This window comes from Maniola jurtina, chromosome Z, assembly GCF_905333055.1.
Source record: "Maniola jurtina chromosome Z, ilManJurt1.1, whole genome shotgun sequence".
NCBI classification, from domain to species: domain Eukaryota; kingdom Metazoa; phylum Arthropoda; class Insecta; order Lepidoptera; family Nymphalidae; genus Maniola; species Maniola jurtina.
Genome location: NC_060058.1, coordinates 10,220,862 through 10,248,587, shown reverse-complemented (window position 1 = coordinate 10,248,587; position 27,726 = coordinate 10,220,862). Strand labels below are relative to the sequence as shown.

The 27,726-nt window shown below is 35.7% G+C and overlaps 2 protein-coding genes across 18 annotated transcripts in view; one reads left to right on the top strand and one right to left on the bottom strand.

Moving 5' to 3' along the window:
- The window catches only part of LOC123880416 (potassium channel subfamily T member 2), a 75,506-nt gene extending 48,644 nt beyond the window's left edge, over window positions 1-26,862 (top strand). For 4 of the 17 annotated variants that reach the window (XM_045928530.1, XM_045928523.1, XM_045928525.1 and 1 more), the window contains exons 15-25: window positions 692-845; window positions 2,910-2,990; window positions 4,801-4,878; window positions 9,336-9,686; window positions 10,623-10,757; window positions 11,527-11,638; window positions 11,701-11,901; window positions 12,149-12,358; window positions 13,473-13,592; window positions 22,484-22,689; window positions 23,474-26,862. In XM_045928530.1, coding sequence (XP_045784486.1) covers window positions 692-845; window positions 2,910-2,990; window positions 4,801-4,878; window positions 9,336-9,686; window positions 10,623-10,757; window positions 11,527-11,638; window positions 11,701-11,901; window positions 12,149-12,358; window positions 13,473-13,592; window positions 22,484-22,689; window positions 23,474-24,086 — 2,261 coding nt within the window. In that variant the 3' untranslated portion in view covers window positions 24,087-26,862. Of the gene's footprint in view, window positions 1-691; window positions 846-2,909; window positions 2,991-4,800; window positions 4,879-9,335; window positions 9,687-10,622; window positions 10,758-11,526; window positions 11,639-11,700; window positions 11,902-12,148; window positions 12,359-13,466; window positions 13,593-22,483; window positions 22,690-23,473 lie in introns of all 17 variants that reach the window. The other 13 variants (XM_045928524.1, XM_045928538.1, XM_045928536.1 and 10 more) reach the window with 9 other exon arrangements.
- Window positions 19,436-20,479, bottom strand: LOC123880425. Its single transcript, XM_045928551.1, has one exon. It carries the CDS (start codon window positions 20,400-20,402, stop codon window positions 19,458-19,460), a length of 945 nt encoding a protein of 314 aa, XP_045784507.1. The 5' UTR covers window positions 20,403-20,479; the 3' UTR covers window positions 19,436-19,457.
- Window positions 26,863-27,726: the final 864 nt, after the last annotated feature.

Here is a 27,726-nt window from a genome sequence, read left to right as displayed (position 1 = left end):
AGCAAATTATTAACAGTAAACCAATGAGTAACCTGCGATATGGTTCTATTTACATCGTCAAAATTATTATAATTTCTATCGACTTTAAAAATCAAAGACGTATCATCAGCAAATAGTACAATATCGCAATCATTTTGGACGAAATATGGTAAATCGTTTATATATACCAAAAACATGAAGGGACCTAAGATAGAGCCTTGTGGAACACCCATTAGTGAGGCTGATCCGGATGACTTCACATCATTTACACATACAGTTTGTATACGATCACTGAGGTAGGACGCAATGAGACTAAGCGCAGAGTCTTTGATTCCATAGTGGTTCAATTTAGCCAAGAGAGTCTCATGCGAAACGCAATCGAATGCTTTAGACAAATCACAGAAAATTCCAATAGCATTCTGTGAGTTCTCCCATGCATCGAATATATGCTTTAAAAGCAGTCGAGTGCAGTTTCGGACTGTTTTAGTAATGTAATTAGGTCAACGCTTGCACCTCGCGGCCGGTTTTTTATGCCTATCTAATTTAGTAGTGCAGGCAAATGATCGACGATTGCGGTGTCGACAAACTAGTCGATAAAATAGATATTATGTTGTGTGTATGTTTATATTATGTGTTTAATTATGTGTGTGTGTGGTGTAATGTAGCCCACACTCATAAGTTATTACTCATTATTCATTTGAAAAAATTACAGGCAGCAGACGCCCTTCCATTTTACCCGTGCCTGACATGGTAACGAGTACCCTGAACATAGCCACCGACAACCAGGATGAAGAGGTGGAGGCAGATGAAAGCGAGGACGAGCTTGACGATGATGTGCCTTGGCGTTCCCCTTCCGAGAAGATTGCGTAAGACCACCTCACTGACCCAGTCGCCGTTCCCGCGATCATGCACGCACGCATCTACAACTTATCACTAAGCTGTATTTACTAATTATTTAAATGAAGATTTTTCTGAAACATTAATTTGGTTCCAGATCCACTTTCCAAAAATTGGCAAAACAAATTTTGGAGCTGGCGAACAAAACGTTGTGATTACATTTCTAATCAAAATCCTTTTTTTTTCTTTAATCCAGATGTTTTTGGCTCAGTGAATAAAAATCTGAATTTACCTAGTTGTTTCGAAAACAAAATAAATACAATCTCTTTTATCTACAAACTATTTTGAATTGACGGCTAATTTCAATACAAATCTCTTTGGTGAAAATCATTGGCCAACTATGTGTAGTTCTTTTTCAAATATCTTTTGCCACTTTTTTGTTTGCGACAATGGACGTCCCGCGGGAAGCTTTTCGTTTTTTGATTGAAAGATTTTGTATGATTGTAAACGTGGGTAAATCTTAAAGGAATCTCACGAAAATTACAAGCTGCATTTGGGGAGTCTGCTCCTGTATTAGCAACAGTTACGTGTTGGTGTCGTGAATTCAATCAAGGTTGAGAGAACCTAATCAATGACCCTCCAGACCCGGCCGATCTACAGCTGCAGTAACTCATGAGAATGTCATCAGGGTAGAGTGACTACTGCTGCAGGAGAATAGACACATTATATCGAGAGATCCAGGCTGAACTGAAGATTGTCTGGTAGGAGGCTTCGGCGGTGGTTAACCTCATTTTCTCACCGAAGAGCACAAATTTTATCGTGTTGGTGCTATGCTAGTAAGTTCGAAGGAGGAACTTCGCAAAACTTAACCTACAGTTCTTAGATTAAGGAATCCTCAATCCAAGCAATAATCCTTCCAACCGAAGAACTTGGATCAATCCAAACTATAATCCTTCAAACCGAAGAACTTGGATCTACAGCTACGATCCTCTCACGAAGCAACAATCCACACAATGGATCTTTGAAGGATACTAGTTGCCCATAAAAGTTGTTGTTTGCGGTCGGAGCGTTAAAAAAATATGATAGCGGTTTTTTTTTCGACGCAGTGGATCAGTGGCAGTAATTCTGCTAGAAGACCGTAGCACAGTTTATACAAGTAAAAATGGTATTGCGAAGTTTGTCTGCCTCAAGCTTTCGGAGAGTTGAATAGCGAGCGACCAAGGCGCGGTGTCCGTGGCATTCTTTTTCACCAAGATAACACGCCCGCTCACACAGCTGCTACAACCATGGACTATTTCAACACTTCAGAGGTACAAATATTACCCCATCCTCCAGATTTTGTTCATTTCCCACGGTAAAAAAATCTTTAGTGGACAAAAACTTAACACTGCAGATGAGACCGTCGAAGAATTTCAGCGGTTATTTTTCGACCTCCCGCAAGATACATTTTTTTAAATGTTTCGAAAGCTGGTTCACTCGAATGGATAAGCGCATTGGGGTTGGAGAGAAATATTTTGAAAAGCTATAAATAACTTTGTTTTAATTCCACCACATTTTCATTAAACTAAAAATAATCACGTATTTTTAAGCAAAACAGCTGTAAAATTGAGTCCAACACTCCGATCTCTGAAAGAAACTTTAACCCAACAAAACGGTCTGAAAATCTGCTTTCGTTATTGATTTGAGTTTCAACAGGTTTCATTTAGTTTTTTGCTCCTCTTGTAAAATTGAAAACATGCAATTATTCCGTTTTGTTCGCCAGCTTTCCAATTGCTGATTGCTGGAAATAAATAGTTTACGAAATGTGGATCTAAAATAGTATGAGTTTAGATTTGGTAAAACTTCAAGATGTAAAATTATGATTTCAGAAAAAGATTTCTGATACTAAATTTAATAGGTATTTAGCTTGTAATAATTTCAGTGGAAGCTGTACTTTGTATTTATGTCACCACTATTTATTAGTAGTTAATTAAGTAGTTATTAAGTTTTATTTATTAAGTATCTAAGTATTTTCTTTTTGTCCATATAGCCTTGCAGTCACATTTTTTTAGAGGCACGTCTTAACGACTTTCCAATTTTATTTATTGTTTTAGCCTGTACTCGTACATTCAAACGTGTAGATATACCGACCGGGTTGAAGCAGCATGCCCTCTGCACAGAGTAGGTACGTCATTGTAAGTGTTCCGTTGCATCAAACGAAATGATTGCTTTGCTCATAATTCTCTTTTGCATTCATACTTTCTATAATTTTCTTACTTGTATGCAGATCAAAATAGCTAAACTAAAAATTATCGAAAACTGCTGTTCCACCCACAATATCGAATGTGCAAAATCTTTTTTGGAAAAATGCTCGAGATTATTGGAAACAAATTTGACTAATTACACAACTTTTATACTCGCCTAATTTGAACGAAAATCAAAGGTTTTTTTTTTCGGAGGTAACAGGAAGTGGCTTCCTTTTTAACAGAGAATCAAATGTCCTGCTTTTAAGTTAAGGCATACCTAAATAATGCCAAAACTACTGCAAAGAAACCATTTAAATAATGTTTGCCGAAGCAAAGCGACAAATAAATAATTATTAAAAATACGTGTTTAAGGACACACCATCAGAAACTTGAATTTATCAAATAGAGAACAAGATGAAATTATTAGCCAAGAGGAAATAGGTACAGTACGTATAAATATCCAAAATTTTATTTATGGTAACTTTCTTATCTTGTAGATTATCTCGATCTATTATAAATATACATGAATATTAAAAGGTTTTAAGGAGACTTATTTTGCAATTCAGTAAAAATAGTACATATAAAATAAGCAATAATCAAGAAACAAAAATTTAGAAGGCGAAATGCCGAGTCGCCTCGGAGGGTGCAAGAAGGGGTCAGTGCCATGTATTTTACGCGGTATATACTCAGAGATTAAGAATTTTAGCCTTACTAAGGAAACAGGCCGTATAATATATTATATGGCGTACGTACATAAAGTAGTAAGATTTAGTATGTTTATACATTGTATAGCCGTTCTAGGGGCAAGAGGCAACGCTGTTCACGGAGGTCAGTTAATCAGTACGACGCTACTTGTTACGTTATTGGACTGTGTAAGTAAGTTGAAAAAATTATGAACAATTTCGGGGAATACTATGTTTTTTAATTTGTATAAATATTTTGGTTTAGGCTTTAGGCTTTTTGCGTTGTTGACAACTGGACCGCACTATATGACAACAAATAATAACAGTCCAACACAATAATTTAGTTTCAGTCAATTCGCTATCGTAAAAAACGAAGTTATCTATTTAGTCTCCATAATTAATAAAAAATTGGTTAGATATTCCGAAATCTGCCAAAACCTGCAAAATATTTTATGAAACGTTAACATTGTCTGCCAAAATGAAAATAAGGCAGGCAAATCTACCCAAATGGCAAAAATCTACCATAATTGGTCACACTGCTGTTGAATGTCGTCGCTCTGTCGGCGCTTGCGCCCGGCCGCCGACCGCGCCGTTGGGGGACTTCCCCGTAGGAGTCGAAATAATAGTGGACGAACTTAAAGATATAAGACGAAATAATAGTACTCCATGTGGATGAATAAAACATATTGTGTACAATGTAGATGGGAAAACTGCCGGCAATGCACACACTTTTTACCATTCACCTTTTTCAATGTTAGCTAGGTATCCATTTCCGAAATCAACCATATTATGCCATAGTCATACAAATTCCAAAAAAAAAGTCTCATCTAGATGCCCAAAAGCATGCGCTATGACCATCATAAACTAAATATAAAGGTATAATGGTTTAGTTACATTTATGTTGGGATTTTTTTTTAAACAAAACAGGAAACTAAATTGGTAGAAACTAGTAGGTATATTAGCTTTAAAGATTAGAAATCAATTCAACTAGAGAGCACAGAATGTTACCCTTCGCAAGTGTTTAGATACGAATGTGTGCATTGTGTACGTAAACCCCTCTGGCGCGGCGCCTGCAGGGACGACGCCAGCACCAGCTCGCTGTCCTCACCGGCCGCCAGCGATACACGCTCAGCGTGGCGCAACGACTTCAGTAGGTGAGTGAACCGTTCCTACCGCTGCCCTTTAATCACAGTTCATTTTAATATGAATATGATATCTCATCGATTCCTCTATTCGATATTAGCAAAAAAGCAAAGATTTTGGGTAACACGTGTCAAGTGTCTTCTTAAGAAGCCTGTGAAGTTTTATAAATTCGCATCAAGGGAACATAAGAGCCATATTTGCCTCCTTTTTGCCCACTTTCTAAATATGGACTTAAAATTTTAACGGATCTAAAAAAATTGGTTTTTGTTAATATTGCGCTTGTTACAGAATGTTAGAATAATTTTACTAGCACTTTTTGTTACTAGATATACGAATAAGTAAATTTTTAATACCTTCACATACCTTTGATATATAATTAGAGCTCTATTTAGATTGAGTGCAAAAACCTTGGCGGGTCACAGGGCGATATTTGCACGACTCGAACTACTGAACTGGTCACGTTATTTAAAACATAATTATTATTGATGCATGGTCATTCGATAAAATTGTTCTAGTCAACAGAACTATAGGGAAACCGATTTGATGCTGACTACACGAGTATTTTGTGTCTTGTGGCCCGTCTGTTATCCGATTTAACGATACTTTAAAAGAAGATTCATAAAATATTGTTCATTATACTTTCAGGGCCAAGGCATATTGACGTCTTTAGTCTAAAATGTTACAAAGTATACTGAACTCTTTCTCTGGTATGTATCTCGTACGTGAAGCAAGATGTCAACGACCAAACAACTTAAAACAGCTGCTTTTCATTGACATATCCCCGGCCGCAAGACGGCACGCACTGAGCCGTTTACCTCACGAGTGGCTCAAAAATAATGTAACTCAGGGGGAGCAAGATACCAATCAATTCAACGCCAAAGACATTATACGTTAACTACAAATTTGCCTAAAAGAGCAGTTTCGGTTACACGATGAACCAATTGAATTATGATCGAATTTCACAGGAAACTATTTTTGAAGCATAAACACTGAGCAGAGCATGTTTGAATGGAAATTAGAAACACTGAGCAATTTTTCATTACTTTTAGAATGTAGGCTAGTCTAATTATTCTTCTTCTCGACGTACTGTCTCCGAATGTTGGCAATAATTAGGGCGATATAAATTTTCAAGGCCGTTGCTCTAAAAACAGATCTCGTACGATGTTCTTCTGTAGCCAGGTCTCTTCCTACTTGCCATAGTGTATAATAAATTGAAGATGGTGATGGTGGTCTTAATTATTTATTATTGGTGTTACACATCACGTACCGAAAACATTCTAATTTCCTTTTCTTAATGGACGTAAGCATCTCTGTATCCATCCCCATTCTCTGTAATGCATGCGACAGTATTAATACGTCTGCAGATCCACATCTCAAAGTTTCCAGTTGTTTAGACATGACTTCTGCCAGCGTCCAAGCCATGGAGAAGTTGAAGAGAAGCTAATAAATTGACTAAACCTTGAAGAAGTCAGTACTATGTATTTGCGATTAAATTACGATTGGTAAAAACAACATACAGTATGTACCGCCCCCCTTTCGCTACTTCACACGTAGGAAAAGCAAGAACGCCACATAAAGAAACGGCTAAATAATAATATAGTTTTAGAAAACTTGCCAAAATTTCACCATGACATGGTTCCTTCGTATAAGACAAATCAATAAGATATAAAAGAAGTCAGAAATCTAATATTGACCATTCCGACGGTATTATTTTAGATCTCAACAGCTGGAAAACAAGATGATATTTTGAACTAAAAAATGAGTACTAGTACATCATTTGAAAAAAAATGTCAAAAATTGTCATTTTCGGAAACCTATGAAGAAACCAATCTAAATCTCGGATTTGATAAATTTCATGAAATATTCTGTCTTTTCTATAAATTGTGCTTTCCTGTGACGAAAATAAAAATGTATGATAGTAATAGAACTCAAAAATGGATAACACGTGGTTTAAAAGTTGGCTGCAAAACTAAAAGACATTTACGATTTGTGTATTATAAAAACAAACAAAATAAACTTTACAAAGATACCTACAATAACTACTCTAAAATTTTAAAAAAATGTATTTATGTCGCTCAAAAACTAACAAATGCTAAAAGAATTTCGAAAAGTAAAAATAAGTGCAAAACTTCTTGGAACATAGTAAAAAATGAGACATATAATACAAAAAGTGATAATACTATAAAATATATTAAATACGAGAATTCTACAGTTGACGATCCAGAGAAGATGGCACATATTTTTAATGACTATTTTATCAAATTGACTAATAAAAACACTGACTTATCGAATGATTTTAAAATGAACAGTTCTAATAATATGTTGCATTCTATGTATTTAAAACCAGTCACGGATTATGAAATTGCAAAAGTAATAATGTCACTTAACAATACTGCCTCAGTGGGTTTTGATGAAATAGGTACTAAAGTAATTAAAGCAACCACAAAGTATATAGCACCAGTGCTTACACATTTAATTAATCTGTCCTTTGAGACCGGTACATTCCCAGAAACTTTAAAGCGATCTATTATTAAACCACTTTATAAAAAGGGAGACCGTAATGACATTGCCAATTATCAGCTTATAACACTCATCCCCATATTCTCAAAAATCTTTGAAAAGTGCATGCTCATTCGACTACTAGAATATTGCCAGAAATATGACATAATAGGAAAAGAACAGTTCGGGTTTCAAAAAGATAAATCTACAACACTAGCTATTTTCACTCTACTAGATGTTGTTCTTCGTAATACGGACTCAAAAAAAACTACCATGGGACTATTCCTAGACCTTTCTAAGGCATTTGACTTCGTTAGACACGATATTCTAATTAGTAAATTAGAAACCATAGGCATAAGAGGTCCAGTGTTAAAATGGTTCTCTTCTTATTTGCAAGATCGCTATCAAGCAGTGATGCTTGACAGAAAGATTGGTAATGAAGTAGGATCAATTCAATCCGAATACAGAATCAACAGATATGGCGTTCCCCAAGGCAGTATTCTTGGGCCGATACTGTTTATTCTATATATAAATGACATAACAAAAGTGACTGATCACAAATGTGTTTTATTTGCTGATGATATGTCTATAATTATGACATCAAATAATAATAATAAAACAATACATGAATCGGACATTAATAACACCCTACAAAATATTTTAAAATTGCTTGACATGAATAATCTACAAATTAATTTAAATAAAACCAATTATATGGGGCAGTCGTGGCAGTTAAAAATCAGTCTGAAAAAAACTATTCAACAAGGTGGCGCTAGCGTCGTCCAACAAACATTAGCTCCGCATTAAAAGTGCAAAATAAAATCAAAGTAGTGATGTTTACAAAATAAAAAAGTTACAAAAAGACAGACAATAGTGCAAAGTTAAAGTGACAGTGTTATCTGGACAAAATCAGTGGAAATAAAACGAAAAAACCCTAAAATACTGTCCCGAAACGATTGATCTAAAACTCGATGTTTTTACAATTTTTGCTGCTATCCACTAGTGTAAAAATACTCAATCAACCAAAACAATAGAAATATAAACAAAAAAGTGATAAAATAGTGTCATTAAGGAAAATCTATAAAGTTATTTGAAGACCTAACCTAAAATACTTACCTACCTACTATTTCAAAACAATTGTTCCAAAACACAGTGTTTTTACTATTTCGGCTACTATCTATCAGTGTTCGAATTCCTAATCAACCCAAAACAAACCCAAATATAAACCAAAGAGCGGTAAAATAGCCTCATTAAAGAACAACAACAAAGTTATTACAATACATAACCTAAAATACCTCCTACCTACTACCTAAAAACGATTGTCCTGAAACTCTGAGTGTTTTGCGACTCCAGCTGCTATCCACCAGTGTTAAAATTCCTAATCAACCCAAAACAAAAACAAACAGCCTCATTAAGGAATAATTATAAAGTTATTAGAACTTTTATTACGAATACAAAAAGACGGTTTCTGTGCCTAGCATCCGTTATAGCTATAGAGCTATAGAGTAGATAATATTATGGACTTTGAGTGATTTTAACCATTGATGTTTCATGCACGAAATTTGCACGCCATTCCATGGCAAATGTGGTGATACCAATATGAATTTGTAAGACCTATTTAACACGCATTTAAGCAAATAAAATAATTTGATTGATTGATCATTCTTGACACTTTCCACGTACAATTTGTAATAATAATAGCAGTAATCAGAAAAAGCTAGATAAGTTTTTGTAACATTTTCAATATGTTCAATTAAAGACAAAACTAGAGAAAGAAAACCGCAACTCAATATGCCTAAACCCTTAATTAGTAAGTTTAATTGTCGGTCTGTAATGCGTAATGCACAATATTTAAATATTTTATCTTTGAAATAAGCTTTGCTTTGGCCTAAACTGTCCTAATATATTTCTTCGTAAAACCTAGACGCTATGGATTTACTAAATAACAAATTATTTTCTTGATCTGCAGGATCGTTAAAGGTTTTCCACCCGTATCACCCTTTATCGGTGTAAGTCCAACTCTATGTTATTTGCTGAAAGAAAAGAAGCCTCTCTGCTGTCTTCAATTGGCACAAGTGTGTGAGCATTGTGCCTACCGAAACGCGAAGGAATACCAGTGGCAAAACAAGACGATAATCCTCGCCGCCGACTACGCATCTAATGGAATCTATAATTTTATTATTCCCCTGCGCGCCCATTTCAGATCCAAGACCTCATTGAACCCCATTATTCTTTTACTGGAACGCAGACCTGATATAGCTTTCTTGGATTCTATCTCGTACTTTCCGCTGGTCTATTGGATGCTAGGTTCTATTGATTGGTAAGTAACTGAGTGTTTAGAGATTCCTAATCTATAAAGTGCCTTGAATTTAATAATTTGCCTTTCTATAACATTCCCATGTTTTTTGATGACTCATAAACACCAAAACTTGAGAGCTGTCTTTGAGGTTTTCTTTAAAATGTAGCTATAAAGAATGTTAGCAATTTAACGAGTGAAAATATTTTGTTTCTTGTAATTTTTGGTGAAAAGTAATGTTTCTTTTGTAAAACGAATAAATTGTATGCATCAAAAAAAATTGAATATCTGAGTAAGTTCTGGTGGTTTGAAGGTAAAGATCCAGCGACCTCAGTCAAAATGTCTTGTTTGGTCGTAAAACAAAATATGATGGCTGTATTTTTTTTAAAGTAAACTTTATTTGATTGTTGTATTCGATGTACCTACAAAAGACGTAACTGCTGCTTGATACAAAGATCATGTTTTGGCAGTTTTGAAAAAAAAACCACACACTCCTGACCGTGTCATCGACTTGTTCCACCAATGGCACGAGAAACACGATCGGTATCAATATCATGACAACGAAAAAGCACACTGTTGGAATTAAACTACTACGACACTCTCTCTAAAGTCTAGATTTGGTAGTCTGAGATTTTGCTTTATTACCTTATGTAAAGAAACAGCTTTATGGACGCAAGTTTTCAAACGTTGGTGAACTGATAGGAGTCCTTGAGGCAATATATGCAGTGTTCTTGAGAGATTCGTCCTCGAGGATGAATGTCCTCTCTCTGTCCTCCTGAGATAATTTTGAGAGGCCATAAAAGTTTAAAACTACATATATGACATAACGGATCTAGTGACTATGATTACTATCTTAAAAGTGAAAATATTTCTTTTGTTAATTATTTACGTTTAATTTTCTGTGAAGCGTATGCATCAAAAACAAAAAAAAAACTGATTCCTAATTTAATTATTTTGCAGTTTAGATGACCTCTTGCGCGCTGGAATAACTTTAGCAGAGAATGTAGTCGTGGTGAATAAGGAGTTATCCAATTCTGCCGAAGAAGACAGTCTCTCAGACTGTAACACCATAGTAGCAGTGCAGACAATGTTCAAGTAAAAAACCATTCACTTTTTATTTATAGATAGCCTAAGTATAATTTTGTACTTTATCATTTTTCTATAAAAATAATAATATATTATGATACGCATTATGTGCAGTTAATTCATGTGAATAGAATGAGGAAATAAAATTATCCCTATTTTATAGATCATACGATACACATAGAAATAATATGGAGTTTATTGCGAATGCTTAATAGTGCTAGCGAATTTATACGTGAATGTAATAATTAATAAACCCTTGCTTAGCGAAAATATATGTAAAACATTAACGAATAGCACTGAACGGAGTAGCAAAAAAATCGCAACAATTTTGCTGTATCCTAAATAGGTATAACCTAAAAAACGATCAACGATCAACTACAAATATGGAGGTATTCACTTTTTTGCGTAGTATTAATTAAACTTAAAATTTCTGATATTCTGTCATAAGACTTTTCCCTCGATAGTTTCTCGACAGTCGAAAGACAGCTACCACCCATTTCCAGGGAATGACAAAGTTACACGAACACGTTGTTGTTATTATTTGTGACCTGAAAGATTTTTTCAGCAATTCATGAAATAAATTAAATACAAAGTCATGCCATAACTCAAGGTATACTATTTAACACTCAATTTATAAGAGCACCTCTATCTAACTTCTTGCGAATATTTTCTCTTCTATTGAAATCACGGATGAACCACTCATTACAATAACGCCCTCGGCTCTTCAACGCTTTCAAGTTTATGAAAGTTGAGAGTTTAAAATAATTATTAATTTCAGATTCTTTCCTTCAATCAAATCTATAACGGAGCTATCGCAATCGTCAAATATGCGCTTCATGCAATTCAGGGCTCATGATAAATATGCATTACATCTCTCTAAAATGGAAAAGGTTTGATGCAATTATTTAAGTTATTATAGCTTTATTTATATATATGTAATATTTTAAATAAGACCTTGATTTTGCAGCGTGAAAAGGAAAGGGGATCGCATATTTCCTACATGTTCCGATTGCCCTTTGCTGCCGGCTCCGTGTTTTCCGCCTCAATGTTAGACACACTTCTATACCAGGCCTTTGTAAAAGACTATGTCATTACATTTGTCAGATTATTGTTGGGCGTCGATCAGGCACCTGGTTCAGGATTCCTTACCTCCGTAAGTCTATTCATTTATTCCTGTTTCTTTACAACTAAGCAAGCGAATGTAGTCACTATACCTACCAATGTATCACTGTACCAAATGTACACTATATCTCATTATTTGCTGCGCGAATTGATGACACTGATTATGGCGATTGTTTTCGTATTAAGTAATATGTTAGATATTTCTTTAAGTTCTGAATCTATATGTTACTATGAAAGATCATAAATAAGTAAAATAAATAACTTTGAACTTATGACAGATGAAAATAACGAAGGAGGATATGTGGATTCGTACGTACGGTCGGCTGTATCAAAAGTTATGTTCTACTACATGCGAAATTCCAATCGGGATATATCGCACTCAGGACACAAGCCTAGCCGATCAGGCTCACCACGTGAGTATGTCGCCACGGACCCCGTCAAGGTGGTTCTGGCCACGCCTCGCGGGCATGCGACCATCGCGCGCATCGGTGAGTCGGTCTACCATGTAACTCTCTCAGACAATCTCCTCAAATACAGTCCTTCGCCGCTGCCTACCGTCAACATTGACTATTAAACACTAGTTAAACATCTCAGTTTAAAATTAAATAACACACATTGCATCCGAGTAGTCCTAGTCCTTGGACTGTATTTCGGGCACAACTTTTGAACCTACTTTATCTTTACTTCGGGTCAGCGTTACACTCTTCATTGTGAACTATCTACATTACATTTGAAGCGACACTTGTGGCGTTTTGTAAATTAGTTTTTGCAATTTAACTTTCTATCCCGCATTCAATATTCAACTTTCTTTTCAAACATAAGTACACGAGCTTAATTTTTTATTCAATCGCAAATTGCTATAGCCAAAAAGTCGATTGTTTCGCTTTTGCTCCAAGACGGATCTGACTAAAGAGTGTTTTCTATCAAAATCCTTCGCGGCTGGTCAAAATTTACAATCCTTTCACACAATATTAATTACTTAATTGCACATTTATCTGTATCGAACTCGATGATCGCAATCCCGCCAAAATGTTGTTTTCGTATTTTGCATGAACTGTTAGAATATATTTGGGCAACAACATTAGCACACCACAACGACGTAGTGAAGGACCACCGCAATTTAATTTGCAAGGAGATTTGCTACTAAACGCAGAAAGCGTAAACACCCTTCATCAGTATCCGCATAGAGACGTGACCTTCGCATGGTTTCCTTTCAGATTTAAAACATGTTCAGAGTTAATGACTGATTCATTAACTTTGGTACTGCAAATACTTCTATAAAAGCGATACCGTACACTCCACTTTAAGTATTTAATTCTAATTTTTACTTCTCTAGCCTTATTAATGAACTCTCTTCTTTGCATGCGTGCTTCCTTTAAGCGTAGTTTACAGATTAGATATATCACATATCACGACTTTTGATGCTCTCTCGTATTGATCAGTGTAAACCATGTGGGATGAAACTAAAAGTGGGATAAAATTAGCTGCGCTGAAGTTAAAAATACCAATGAAAAGTTAGTAACGATTAACAAACTGAGTATGCGAGCGAGCGTCCCACTAGAGTTTTGTAGGCGTAGCAGAAGTGTGATAGGACAGTTGCAGCAGGCCTCAGAGGAAGATGGGGTGGCGGGTGATGGAAACCCCGAGGGGACGGGCAGAGAACGTAATCGTCGCGGACCCACCGGCTGCCTCAGCGGATGTTACGGCGACCGCACACCCGCGGTAAGCCTCAGCCAAATCTTGTACCTCAAAAGTCGAACACAGCAGACAGTCCGACAGGCAAAAGGACGATGGAATATAAGTAATAAATAACCTTTGATATCTGACTAGTTCTATGCCATCAACTACTATGAATTTCCTGCTGGATCGTCTGCTCCATCCCTGGACTTGAACTTTGTGCATATCTTTAATTTCACAATATAAATCTGGGTAAATATACGACTTGTATGGACGCCTTTGAACTTCAGCTGATTACAAACAGCTTTTGCATTTTTACTATAATCATTTAATGAATCATTGGATCGTCTGCTCCATCCCTGGACTTGAACTTTGTGCATATCTTTAATTTCACAATATAAATCTGGGTAAATATACGACTTGTATGGACGCCTTCGAACTTCAGCTGATTACAAACAGCTTTTGCATTTTTACTATAATCATTTAATGAATCATTGGATCGTCTGCTCCATCCCTGGACTTGAACTTTGTGCATATCTTTAATTTCACAATATAAATCTGGGTAAATATACGACTTGTATGGACGCCTTTGAACTTCAGCTGATTACAAACAGCTTTTGCATTTTTACTATAATCATTTAATGAATCATTGGATCGTCTGCTCCATCCCTGGACTTGAACTTTGTGCATATCTTTAATTTCACAATATAAATCTGGGTAAATATACGACTTGTATGGACGCCTTTGAACTTCAGCTGATTACAAACAGCTTTTGCATTTTTACTATAATCATTTAATGAATCATTAAAAAAGAGAATTTTCGTATACCTATTGATAAAGGTAATATCAGATTACACCATTTGATATATTTCTATTTAACTTCTAAATTTAAAATTTAAAATTATTTCACAAGAATCACCATTATCAAACGTCACCAGAGAGTCCATAGGGGCCACCAACCTATAGACTATTAGAAACACGCCAGAGAGTGCCAGCCCGTCCACAAATGCCCAACAACTCCACCTAACACTATAATGTGCTAACCATTTTTTAGTTAAATTGTATTGGTACCTCGCTGATTTTGATACCATACACTAAAACAAAAAAGAAACAAACTTTGAGTCAGTGCAATTAACCCGGAGGAACAAAACAAAGTTTCCAATCTCTATTTTTTATTGCAGTTACAAATAATATCGATGTTGATAACAAAAATGTTTCACTCTTTGGCAAAAGTCTAGATATGCTTTCAATGGTGAAGGTTATGGCGAGACCCGACATACCACAAAATAAAGTGGCGTGATTTCTATGTTCTATAGAAAATGAGGAAACGAAACTTGAAAAATTTGCATTTATGATCCTTTACCGCCAAGTTATCGACTGCAGCAAGTTAATGACTACAGCTCATACGATTAAAAAGTCAAGAAGTAAGGCAAATGGGTCTGAATTGAGTTCATTAACAAAACCCTTGTAATTTATAAACTTGTACATAGATACCGCTAGACCATACAATATGTTCAGACCCTCAAAATAATGGAGAGAACTTGGCTGCCAGCTGGGAATTTTTGTCGCATCGATAGTATCCTAATATTGCACATTCAACCGTTTTACTTTAAACCTTTTTGAGTACCATAAGGTAAACATCAAAAGAGGACAGTCAAAACTAACACCCGTATTCACAAACGTTACTATGAGGTCTAGTGAGCTCGAACGCACAGTGTCGGTTTCACCAATCAAATGACTGTATCACGTCATTTTACAATGATCTGATATCCCAATACGCAGACGACTTTGCTTTGAGCGTGACTTGTAAAGATAGTAACAAAGCTGTGTTAGAATTACAACCTGCGCTAGATTCTGTGGCTAAGTTATTGTATGAGTTAGGTTAAGATATTTCTCCGTTCAAGAGCAAGATATGTTTATTTACTAGAAGTCGAAATGTTCCTAACCTAACCTAAATTTATTCAATGGAATGTGCCCCGAACGAAGACGCATCATGAGAGTCATATCCTGTCTATTTAAGGAACTATTGTCAATCCACGACAAAGTAGGTGGCTGTGGCTGGATAGTTTTATACCATATATATACCCTTCTAATTTGATCTTTCATCGAAATACTCTTTCCAAGATTCATGATTGGTCTTCTTAATTATTTTATTTATTTATTTTATTTTATTTATAGAAGGAAAATCTACAGCGAAGTAATACTAATAAGAGTCTTAATACTAATTACATCGATAAATATGGCTAATTACAGATTTTCTCGAAAATAATAATTATAATAATTTGTCTGAGTGAGTGATACATAGTTAGATACTAAAAAAAAAAACCAGAATTAATTAAGTAAATACATCAAAAGTGGGTTAAGAAAATAAATAAATAATTTTATACGTATAAAAAAACAGTATCTCAGGTAGCCTAAATAAAAAATAACATAACATAATAATAATATTGAATATAATTATGAAGCATTTAACGAATTAATGTTTAAGGTACAAACAAGGTGTTTATGTGTGTGAGTGTGTGTGTGCATGTGAGTGTGTGCGTGTGTGTGTGAGATGATGTTAAGTATGTTGCACTTGCGTGTAAGAGAAAAAAAAAAAAAAAATTATTTGTGGAGTAATGAAATGTGTCGCTTAAATGTCTTTTTAGAATGGCGAAAAAGGTCAATTTCCGAGTAATGTTTGTTATGGGTGCGAGTTATTCTAGCAATGGGTGAATTTTGTGAGTATTTTTTTCTTTTAAAATCAACGTGAAGCAGTGATGTATGCCGAGTGCGTTTTGGGGGTGCAACTAATTGTATTTTGGATAAAAGATGAGGACTGTCAATCTTACCGTTTATAATATTATACAGCATTAACATGTCAGCTATTTGCCTCCTTTGCCCACAAGTTTGTATATTATAGTGTTTACAGTTTTCTTTATAGTCGGAAGGTTCAAAGTAAGTACGAAAGTTTAAATGTTTAATAAACTTGCGCTGTATCCTCTCTATTGCTTCTATAGGCTTTATGTAGATAGGTGACCAAATGCTACTACAATATTCTAAGTTGCTCCGCACGTATGCAGAATAAATAATCTTAAGTGTCCTAATTTTCTTGAAGGGTTTACAAGTTCTTAAAACAAAGCCAAGCATAGAAAAAGCTTTGTTAGTGATTGTTTCAATATGAGGATTGAATGACATTTTATTGTCGAGTATAACTCCCAAATCGCGGACCTTATCAATTTTGGGGATAGTTTGGCCGTCAATAGTATAATTAAATTGTATAGGATTTTTGTTTCTTGTAAAACTGATGTGCTGACATTTACTTATATTAACTTGTATTCTATTTTCTTTGTAATAGCGAGAAAGTCTATTAAGGTCACTCTGTAACTTCTCACAATCATCTTCACTGTTAATTCCTAAGTATATTTTGGTATCGTCAGCATACATTAAAAACCTCGAATAAAAAAAACATTTATCAATGTCATACAAATATATGTTATAGAATAACGGACCCAAATGCGAGCCTTGTGGGACTCCAGAGGGGATCTCACAGAAATCTGATCTACAGCCACCAACCACTACAGCTTGAGAACGATTAGTCAGATACGATTTTACCCACCTCAGAAGATCTCCGTGGATGCCTAGATATTCCAATTTATTTAACAGGATCACGTGATCCACACGGTCGAAGGCTTTCTCAAAATCTGTGTAGATCACGTCAACCTGTACACGATTATCCATTGATGACAGTATGTCTTCGGTAAATGTTATTAAATTGGATGATGTGGATCGCCCTTTTATAAAACCATGTTGTTCTGGTGGGATCGCCCTTATAATAATTGGATATATTGAACTATAAACAATTTTTTCGAGCATTTTGCCAAATACATTTAAGATCGATACAGGACGATAGTTTTCTACGTGACTTTTACTACCTTTTTTATGAATCGGAACAATATGAGCTTCTTTCCACTTAGACGGAAAGAACCCTTCTGCTAATGACCTATTGAAAATAATACTTAGAGGTGTAATGAGAGCCTTACATGCGTGTCTAACAAAGTAAGGTGATATGTTGTCACTTCCCGCGCTTTTAGATGTATCAAGCTGGCCTATACTTTTTGAAATTTCGTTAATATCAACTTTGAGGGAATGAAGGTGTGACATACTAGAGTTAGTTGGAGATCTGAGATTTGAAGATGGGTATTGCTTAAGGGGTTGAGAAAAAACGTTATAAAAGAACTTATTAAACTGAGCTGCGTGATCCTTATTACTAATGGATTCGACATTTTTATAAACTAGTTTTCTTGGTAAATTGGTAGTGTTACGCTTGGATTTCGTATATGACCAGAAACTTTTTGAATCTTTTTCCAAGCAATGTTCGGTAAGATCAGTATATTTCTTGTAGCATTCAGTTTCAACCTCACGTACTCTCTTTCTCAACCTGGAAAATTCTTGGTAGTCCAAGGGGTCTTGAAATTTTTTCCAGCGTCTGTGGACCTTGGATTTTTCTCGTATAATTTTTATGAGAGATTTACTGTACCACTTTGGATAAGCATCACTTTTTCTCGTTACCATTACGGGTACAAACTTATAGATACTATTGTAAAGGTTTTCATAAAAACAGTCCACCGCATCATCCAAAGAACCTTCATTTAGGTATGTACTCCATGGAATTGTCATCAAATATTTTATTATTTCGTCATAATTTGCCTTATAAAATTTAAATTTTATATGAGGATCAGTTCTTAATGTTTTGGGAGATAAAATAGGTACTTCGATTAATAAAACCGGATGGAAATCATCTTGTTTTAGCAAAGGCGATAGATCCAGTGATAGTTCTAAAGAAAAATTTGAGAACACAAGATCCAAAACGTTATTATGGGAATTTTTAAAAAAAGATTGCTGCGTCATCCCCATCAAATTTAAATGCTGAATTAGTTTAATGCCTGCATCTTGTACTTTCTGAGTGACTTTATTCATAAAGGAGGGCCCAGTCGTTGACCATTGTATGAAGGGCATATTAAAATCGCCCAAAATCATGAAATTACTATTTTCCATTTTATTGCTGTGATCACAAATCGACAGTAAAAGTTCCTCAAGAAGATGTGATTGAGTGCTCGTATTCCCAGGTATGTATGTTGCAAGAATATGAAGATCTTTATTTGAGTGTAAAGAACGGGACGGAATACTTACCGATACCATATCTAATGCGCGACATGATGATTTGATATCCAGTACAGTAGCGTTTAAACTTCGCTTTACACATATCATGACACCGCCCCCGATTGATTTATTTGAAGCTGAGATGTCCCTATCATGTCTGAAAATATCATATCTTAAATCGCAAAACTCCCGGTCTCCTATACTAGCCGTAAGCCAAGTTTCGGTTAATACTATTACGTCATAGTCATATAGTAAAATATTTCTGTACAGGTCATTTGTTTTTGTTCGTATACCACGAACATTCTGGTAGTACATTATTAATCCAGTCTTACCCATTTTAGGATATAATTAAATATATCAAAATAATGTTAACAATATAGTATGTAAATTGCCTAAAAAAAATACCTACTTCATTATGATTGTATTTTATATACCGGGAATCATGAAATTGATATAAAAGATAGACGTAAGATAGAATGTTAACTGTACTGGTTGGCATAACGTGCACCATAAGTATATTTTTAATAATAACAAACATTACTCGTATGATAAAAGCGACCGAGTTAATAAGTGTTAAGGTGTGGGGACTATGGTATGTGTTTTTCTTACATAATGATATATAGAATAGTATGATTGTAAGTGTGTATTGAAATAGTGTGTTGTGTATGCTTCTAATTAAACTAAGATACAGTCGTGAAATAAAACAAATATTATTAACATCCGAAATGGCCAAATACTGTTGAATAAATATCTTCATTAAAATGCTAATTATATTATCTTTTTTAAGTCTTCTAAGGTGTTTATTTGAAAAAAAGGACAATTGTCGTTTTTTCTCACTAAGATTTTACAGTTCTTTATCCAACAGTACTTAAAGCCTCTCTGAACGCATGCTCGGCGGGCTTCCTTGTATAAATCTTTGTTTTTTGAAGTTAAATGTTCGCGTATATAAATTTTAACTGCGGGTCCGTCAATGCCGATGTCCTCCGTATTTAGGCCTCGCGCTTTCCGAAATCCCGCTAATATATTACTTTTTGTTAATCGTGACCGTAATTTACACACGACAACCCTAGACCGCCCGTCTATCTGCTGGCGTGGCTGAACTCTGTGAATGTGGTCTATATCCTGAAGTGTAATAGGGGTGTTAATATGTTCTGACATATTAATTACAAGCTTAGCAAGGTTTTCACTTTTTCGTTCCGGTAAACCAACGATTTCGATATTGAGGAAGCGGTCCCGTTGCTGCTGGTCATCTAGGTCTCTTTGGAGCACTTGCAACATATTTTTAGTCGAGGAAATTTCTTCGTCTAGTGAGTTAATTCTTTTAGAGTTGCTGGTTGAAGAACTCGAGCCAGCTTTCAAGTCATCATATTGCTGGGAAGTAAATTGGATGGAGGCCTTAAGATCATTAATCTCTTTTTCCACTTGATCCTGTCTAATTTTCAATTTAGAGTTATTGTGAGAGTTCTCATTTGAAAATTTTTCGAACATGTCATTTAATTCACTTTTTAATCCGGCGGAGGCAGTCTGTATGTTATTTAGTTCCGACTTAATGTTTAAGGAGAGATTTGTTATTTTCTTGTCTAATTTTCCCATTTCCAATTTAATATTGCTTTGTTCTATCTTGAGGGTATTAGTTGTAGTGACGAATTCCTCCTTAATACTCGATACAACAGATCTGATTTCGGAGCTAATTTGATCTCTAATCTCTTTCATTAGGGTATCTTTAAGGTTGGCAATACAAGAAGAAAAAGATGTGCTTAATTTTTGATCAAGCAGTGCACTGATACTATCCATCGTTACCTGTTGCGCCTGTTCCCCACTTTGTGTTGTTTCAATATTGATAGGTGACGTACTCGGGCAGTCTTGGTCGAAGGACATAGTCGATGTAGTGGGAATGCTTTTTACGGGAGTGTCATCCCTAATTTTTTTACGGCGGGTCCCAGACTTACACGTGGGACAGAGCCAGGTTTTTTTGTAGTCTCTCGTCATTGACAAATATTGCTCGGAAGTTATCCCCAGGCAATCGCAATCGAACTTACCTTGACAGCCGTTACATAGCAAATGTAAATCTTTTTTTAGTGGGCCCTTACATGCACTGCACTCCATTCTTGAAAGATCTTTGTGCCTAAGAACGAATTTGTTGTGTAATATATTATATTCTATTCGTTTTAGACACTGTGCCTCACTTTATTCATTCAATTATGTAATGCACGAAACTGAAGACACTGCATTGATTTAATTGCAGCAGATTACACTGAATTTATTATTTAATCGACATTATGTTATACTGTGTACATTATAAATACTATTTGATATTTGGAACAAACGTATTGACTATTTTTAATAGGTTTTTTTCTTGCGCGATTACAAAACACGACTCACTCATCAAAGTGCGGGTAGACTGTGTCTTTGATAAGATAATTAGATAGATGCAGTCAGAATAAAAAGGGAGCAAAGACACATCAACTCCTTCGCTACATGCTTCTTTCGCGAGTCGGTCAGCCATTTCATTGCCAGCAATTCCTACATGTGATGGAACCCATTGCAGACTATAGATTTTGATCTTGAATTAAGCTGCAATAATGTATTTATAATACTGTAGGCTATCGGTGTTCCTCGAAATGTCGAAGTACACCGAGCCAGATGCTGTAACGAACTTTTCGAATCTGTGAAGATTACAATCTTATTGTTGGGTATTGTTTCTGCGTACGATAAAGCTTCACCTATTGCGAAAAGTTCTACATTCATTTGGCGGTGGTGTTTTAGATTTTTCTAAAAATATGTAGTTTTAAAATTACAGGGGCTCAAAGATTTGTATGAAAATTTTTAAGACCGCGTAACTTTGAAACCGAATATTTTAACAGAAATCTTGAAAACTACAGACATAGAAATTAGTTTCTAGAATATGTCTTCAAAATTTCATGGACTTTGGTTGCTTAATATTCAAATGAAATTGGAACTACGATTGTATGAAACGAGTGACGGAGAGAGCCCTGTTAAGCAATTATTTTACAGAACATAAAATCGATTTCCACATTTGTAGTTCCACAAAGTTTTTATTAGGCGTTAGAAATATTGTGCATACTCGTATGCATTTAGGCAATATTTAGTTTTAGTTATCACATCTAAACCGGCTTTAGTCTGTAGCCTCATATCCATTGCCTTTCAACCAGGGATGTGGATACGTAGTAGTTTTTATTCCAATAAAAAGTGTAGTTTTTAGCTGATCTTTTCAAGAAACTGGACGGTTGGTGAACCTCGCTACGCATCCCCACACATCCCTTCTCGAAAGATAGCTTACAGATATATCAAAAGCATGTTATCAAATATGTATAAAAATTGAGCATTCTTAACCATTTAAAATTACTTAGTATTATGTAAATATTTAAGTTTATTTATCTGCAAGAAATACAGAAAACACAACCGGAATCGATCACAAGAAAGGGTGTGGTTTTTCATCGTGATAATGCCAAACCACACACATCTTTAGCCACTCAGCAGATAATGAGAGAGCTTGGTTAAGAAGTGTTAAATGTTAATACATCTACCACCTGCCTTGACCTTGCTCCCTCTAATTTTCACCTGCCTCGGTCTCTTCAGAATTCTCTAGTTAGTGTAAGGTTAACATAAAGAGAGGATTGTCAAACCTACTTGACCCAGTTTTTTGATCAGAAGTCCCAAAATTTTTACCTAAGTCCTGCATGAGAAAAATGATATTCTGACACAATTTGAGCAATTTAAATGTTATATGAGCTAATGAACTTTGACAAGACATTGAACCAATTATTTTACAGTATTCAGCGAGCTTAGCAGATGAAGCAAGAGACAACCACGCCCAGCAAATCGAACGAGCAGAAATAGCTAATCTTGTAAGATCTCGAATGGAGTCATTAAAATTGACTGGTATAGATTATGATGATGTCAGTGAAAAAAGAAACAGTCTATCTTACGTAATCATAAACCCAAGCTGCGATCTCAATTTACAGGAAGGCGATATAATGTAAGTACTTAATTTAATTTATTTACCTTTTATTTAATTTATTTAAATTCAACATTTTCACAGTTTTTGCATTGAAAATCTGGCAAAACATCATACTTATTCCTTAATTGGTGTCCTGTATACGACAAAAGTTTTGAAATAAGGCGTTTTGTGAATAAGATATTTCCTTTGGCAGGATTAATCCTTAGGACCTAGAAAAGGATTTAAGAAAGAAGTCAGCAAGATTTTTATGTTTGGTCATGTCAAAAATTAGCCGTCATTCAGTCTGATCTTGATACCAACATCATTTGCGCTATTAGGCCTACCTCAATGTTAGGATTTTTGTTCATACAAAAGAAAAATAAATAGGTCATCTTTAAATACGCGGAGCCAACGATCTCAGTGAGTTAGGGCACGTTAGGGTCATGAAAACTTTGACATAATTTTGATTTTTAATTTTGTATGAAAATTTTTATAGTTTTATTTCGTCATTATACTTCAGCATTGTGTTTATCAGATCAAAGTAGCATGGGTACGTGTCGTCATTATATACTAATTACCAAACATCCTGTATAAAAAGAAAAGCTGACGGTCTGATCTGTCAACGCACAGCTGAAACTACTGAACGAATCGGGTTAAAATTTGTCATGCATATAAAGCTATTATGACGTAGACATCCGCTGAGAAAGTCCGTTGAAAATAGAAGCCCTAAGGGGGTAAAATAGGGGTCTGAAATTCGTGTAGTCCAAGCGCACGAAGTCGCGGGCATAAGCTAGTAAGAAATATAAGGTTAATATTGTTTCAGATACTTGGTACGCCCTTCACCATTCTCAGCGCAAAAAACATTCGAACGCCATAACAGTCGCCGAAAATCGAACATTAGTTTTTGTTCTGGAGCCCTGATCCAGGCCGTAGCAGCGGGCAGCCGTCGCGGTTCTGCGCTCGCTGGGCTCACGAGCCTCTCTCCTCGAGCTCCACCTCTCACTACCACCAAAGCAAATTCCCTTTCTCTGCCTGACAGTCCTACCATCCTCACCGACTTTCGCGGTCGCTCTAACTCTCTTCGAGTGGTAGATGACATCTTACTACGACGTTCTAACTCTCTTCGACAAGGACTAGGGCCAGTCAATAGTCGACGCCGCAAGAGTAGCCTCGAAGAGATTGGAATTTCACATTTTAATTCGCTGCTGCAACATCAACAGCAGCAGCAACTACAAGATGCGAATGCTATTAAAATTGCCCTGAATAGCAGCATCGGACTGGAAGTGACGCCGCCCGATGAAGGTCCTGTAGATCGGCTAGGAGGGCCACTAGGAGGATATCAAGATATGGGTGTTGCGTTTCCTTCGACTTCCACGGGATCTGGTCTACCACCACCGACACCAGATCCGCAACATCTGCAGGGAACGATCGTATGATACCACCTTATGTGGGGACGGCGAATCAGTTCCGTCGTGAGGAACAAGTGGAACTAAGCTGCGGCCATTCCGGCTCGGAACCCTATCCTCGGAACAGTGAACACACTTTTGTCTCGTAGCGTCTCTACTGTGCACGTAGTGTCTTAACTATAAATATTCCAAAGAAACTTCAGTGAATGAGTGGTTCGGAACAATACGCGATATCGATTTGTGTATTGTAAGCGGGATCAACTAGTTAATATGTAAATGAAATATTAAGGCCTAAGGCTGTACATAGTGAGTCTTTCTTTGAACCTATATTAAATGAATAATAGTGTAAATAAAAGTAGGATCATTACGGAAAACACTAATAAAGTGTTGAAACAAATACATGGAAATGTATGAAATCTAGGAATTGTATACAAATCCTAGGAAATTTATAAAATATTGTTTCAAAACTATTTAATACATATTTATGTAGGAATCCTAGGAAATGTGCACAATTCCTAGGAATTGTATATAATTCCAATATCGTATTAGGAAATGTATAAAAATCTAACCTAACCTAACCGGACGTCTATAGCGCCTTCGGGGTAGTGAGAAAGATTAGGTTAACACCGATTCACGTTCAAGTGCTGACGGGACATGGAGGGCTTGGGCAGTACTTGAAAAGGTTTAAATGTAAGGACGACTCAGCCTGTGACTGCGACCCAGCGAACGAGGAGTCGGTGTTACACCTACTTCTGGACTGCCCCAAGTATTGCAAAGAGCGCTATGCGTTGGAGCAGATAATGGGAATGCAAATACAGAAGGAAACGCTGGATTTACTTGGCTGGATTGGCATTCCTCGATTTCTGCACGAAAGTTTCAAAGGGCTCGATTAATAAAAATAAAACGAAATGTCTATAATTTTAATATATTATACTGAAAATATTGACCGATAGTTTCATGTCTATTATGAGTATAAATATGTTTTTTTTTTAATTCGTTTTTTTTATTTTAACATATTTATTTAATCAAAAAAATTACCATTATTATCTATACATTGCTGCCATCTAATAGGAAGCTCATTTATGCCTTTGCGATAGAACTCTGGTGATCTAGATTCGACAAACTGTGTGAAAGCATTTTGCACTGCCTCCTGAGAAGAAAACTTTTTATCACGCAGAAAATTGCCCAAATCACGAAAAAACTGGTAGTCCGTTGGAGCAAGGTCTGGCGAATACGGAGGGTGACGAATGGTTTCTAATTGCAGTTCCTGTACAGTTAAAACGGTTTCTCGTGCCGTATGAGGTCTCGCGTTATCATGGAGCAATAATGGTGAAGATCGATTCATAATTCGGGGCTGTTTCACTGCTAGTTTCGCTATCATTGTTCGGAGTTCAGCGCAGTAGACATCTGCCGTTATTGCTTGACCAGATCGGAGAAAGCTATAGTGAATAACACCACGCTGAGACCACCAAACAGTTACCATTACCTTTTTATTGGTAAGCTTTGCTTTAGGACACTGTTGCGGCGTTTGACCTGGGGTCAGCCATTGCATTTTCCGCTTACGATTATCGTAAAGAATCCATTTTTCATCACATGTCACAATTCGATCCAATATTCCTTCATTTCTGTATCGATTCAACAAGGCAACGCAAGTTTCAACACGCGTTTCTTTCTGCAGATCAGTCAAATCATGAGGCACCCATTTTTCATATTTTTTTTATTTTATTGATTTGACGCAAATGAGTCCATATTGTTGGTAAGGTAACGTTAAACCATGTCGCTAATTCCTGGGTAGTTTGGCTCGGATCGGCTTCCACCATCTCTTTCAAATCATTGTTATTCACCTGTGTGGACGGTCTTCCGCGTAGTTCGTTCTTCAAATCGAAATTTCCATCACGAAAGCGTTTAAACCAAAATCGCACAGTGCGTTATATAGCAGTCCCCTCTCCAAACGCAACATTATTGCGAGCTGTTTCTGCCGCGTTAGTTCCGCGTCGGAACTCGTATTCGAGTATCCATCTTTATTGTCTAAGCTGAATGAAAAAAACAACTGAAAGTTGATAATCGAATGTTGCACATTTTTTTAAAGAAGAACCACATAGGTACCGTATGAAAAAAGTTTCACTCAAAAATCTCAAACCATGAAGGTTCTATGTCAATTCGAAGTACCTATTACAATAAAACGGCAATTTCATACTTTAACTGTAAAATGAAATTTAGAAAGTGACACATATCAGAGGAATTCTCTTTAAATTAAAAAAAACCTAACCTAACCTAACTGATCAGACAAAACAATACCCTCCCCCCGCCCCGCTATCCCCGCATACCCATTGATATCTCAAATATTTACATTTTCGACTGCTATTTAGGCAATTTATAGATTTCCTAGGAAATGTGTCTAATATAATTTATTTTACACATTTCCGTGCGATTTCAGGAATTGCATACATTTCCTAGGAATTGTATACAATGACGGATTACATACATTTCCGGTAACATATACACGTAGCTATTATAATAAAGTAAAAAATTATTGAAACAGTAGTACTTAAATATAATATTTAACTTTTTTGGAACTGCTGATAAAGAAAAAAATATATTATAAATTACTACGCCTTCTAACTAAGAAGATACAAGTAACTTTTATTTAGATTTAATGAATGAATATCAATTTGAATGTAACGAACTGAATTTCTGAATAAATTCAATACTCAAAATATTAAAAGAATATCAATAGATATCAATTGATTTGCGAGCAATCTTAGTTCTAAAAAGATTAATGGATATGAATAAAGTCTATACAACCACAGAGTACTTATTATACGCCCCACCTCTTTTACTTATATGACGATTCAATAAATTCACTAACTGTTACGGTTTATTTAAAAAAATGTTATTAGATTATCCGTAATCACACAGAATTTAGTGTTCACATATATTCACCGTAGGTAAGATATAAGGTATCTCGAAATATCGACAGAATACTTAGGAAGGTTTGTACAACCTATACTTTTACAATTTTACAATTTTTTAAAATCCCGCCCAAATCAAAGAAAATGCGCAGTGGCGCCAGCTTGTTTGTGTGTAACCTCAGTGGTTGAATTTTTTAATTATGAAGATATTGTAGGTACACTATATTTGCTTCTTGACTAAAAAAAAAAGAGAAACACGTGCATTTTGGCCGTTTTGTAGCACTGACTACAGAAGATTCGTTATAATCGAAGCAGAAAAGAAGTTTAAAAAATGCAGTGTTGTGTGCCTTTCTGCAAAAATACTTGCAGATCATGTGTCCACATCACACGGGGAGGGGAAGGCGATTAGTTTTCATAGGTGAGTTCATATTTGAGTTGACTCCCAAGTTGTAGTCGTAGTCAAGTTTCAACTTAGACAACACAACAACAACAAGTTTAGAACTTTTCAAACTTCAGCATGTACAAGTTTATTACGTGTTTGCCAGCTTAATTTCTGTACTGACTGTTGGTTTGAGCAGTAATCAGTTAACCACGCAGATGGTCATTAAAACATTGGCCGGCAGCCCGCTTGCAGCAATGCAAGAGCTTTCGAGGAATTAGCAAAATGTGTGTTTATTAAGAATTTATTATAGATAAAGAACTTTTAGCCCGAAGCATGGGAGAGCTTGAGTTCCAACGCAAATTAACAGAAGGTTCTG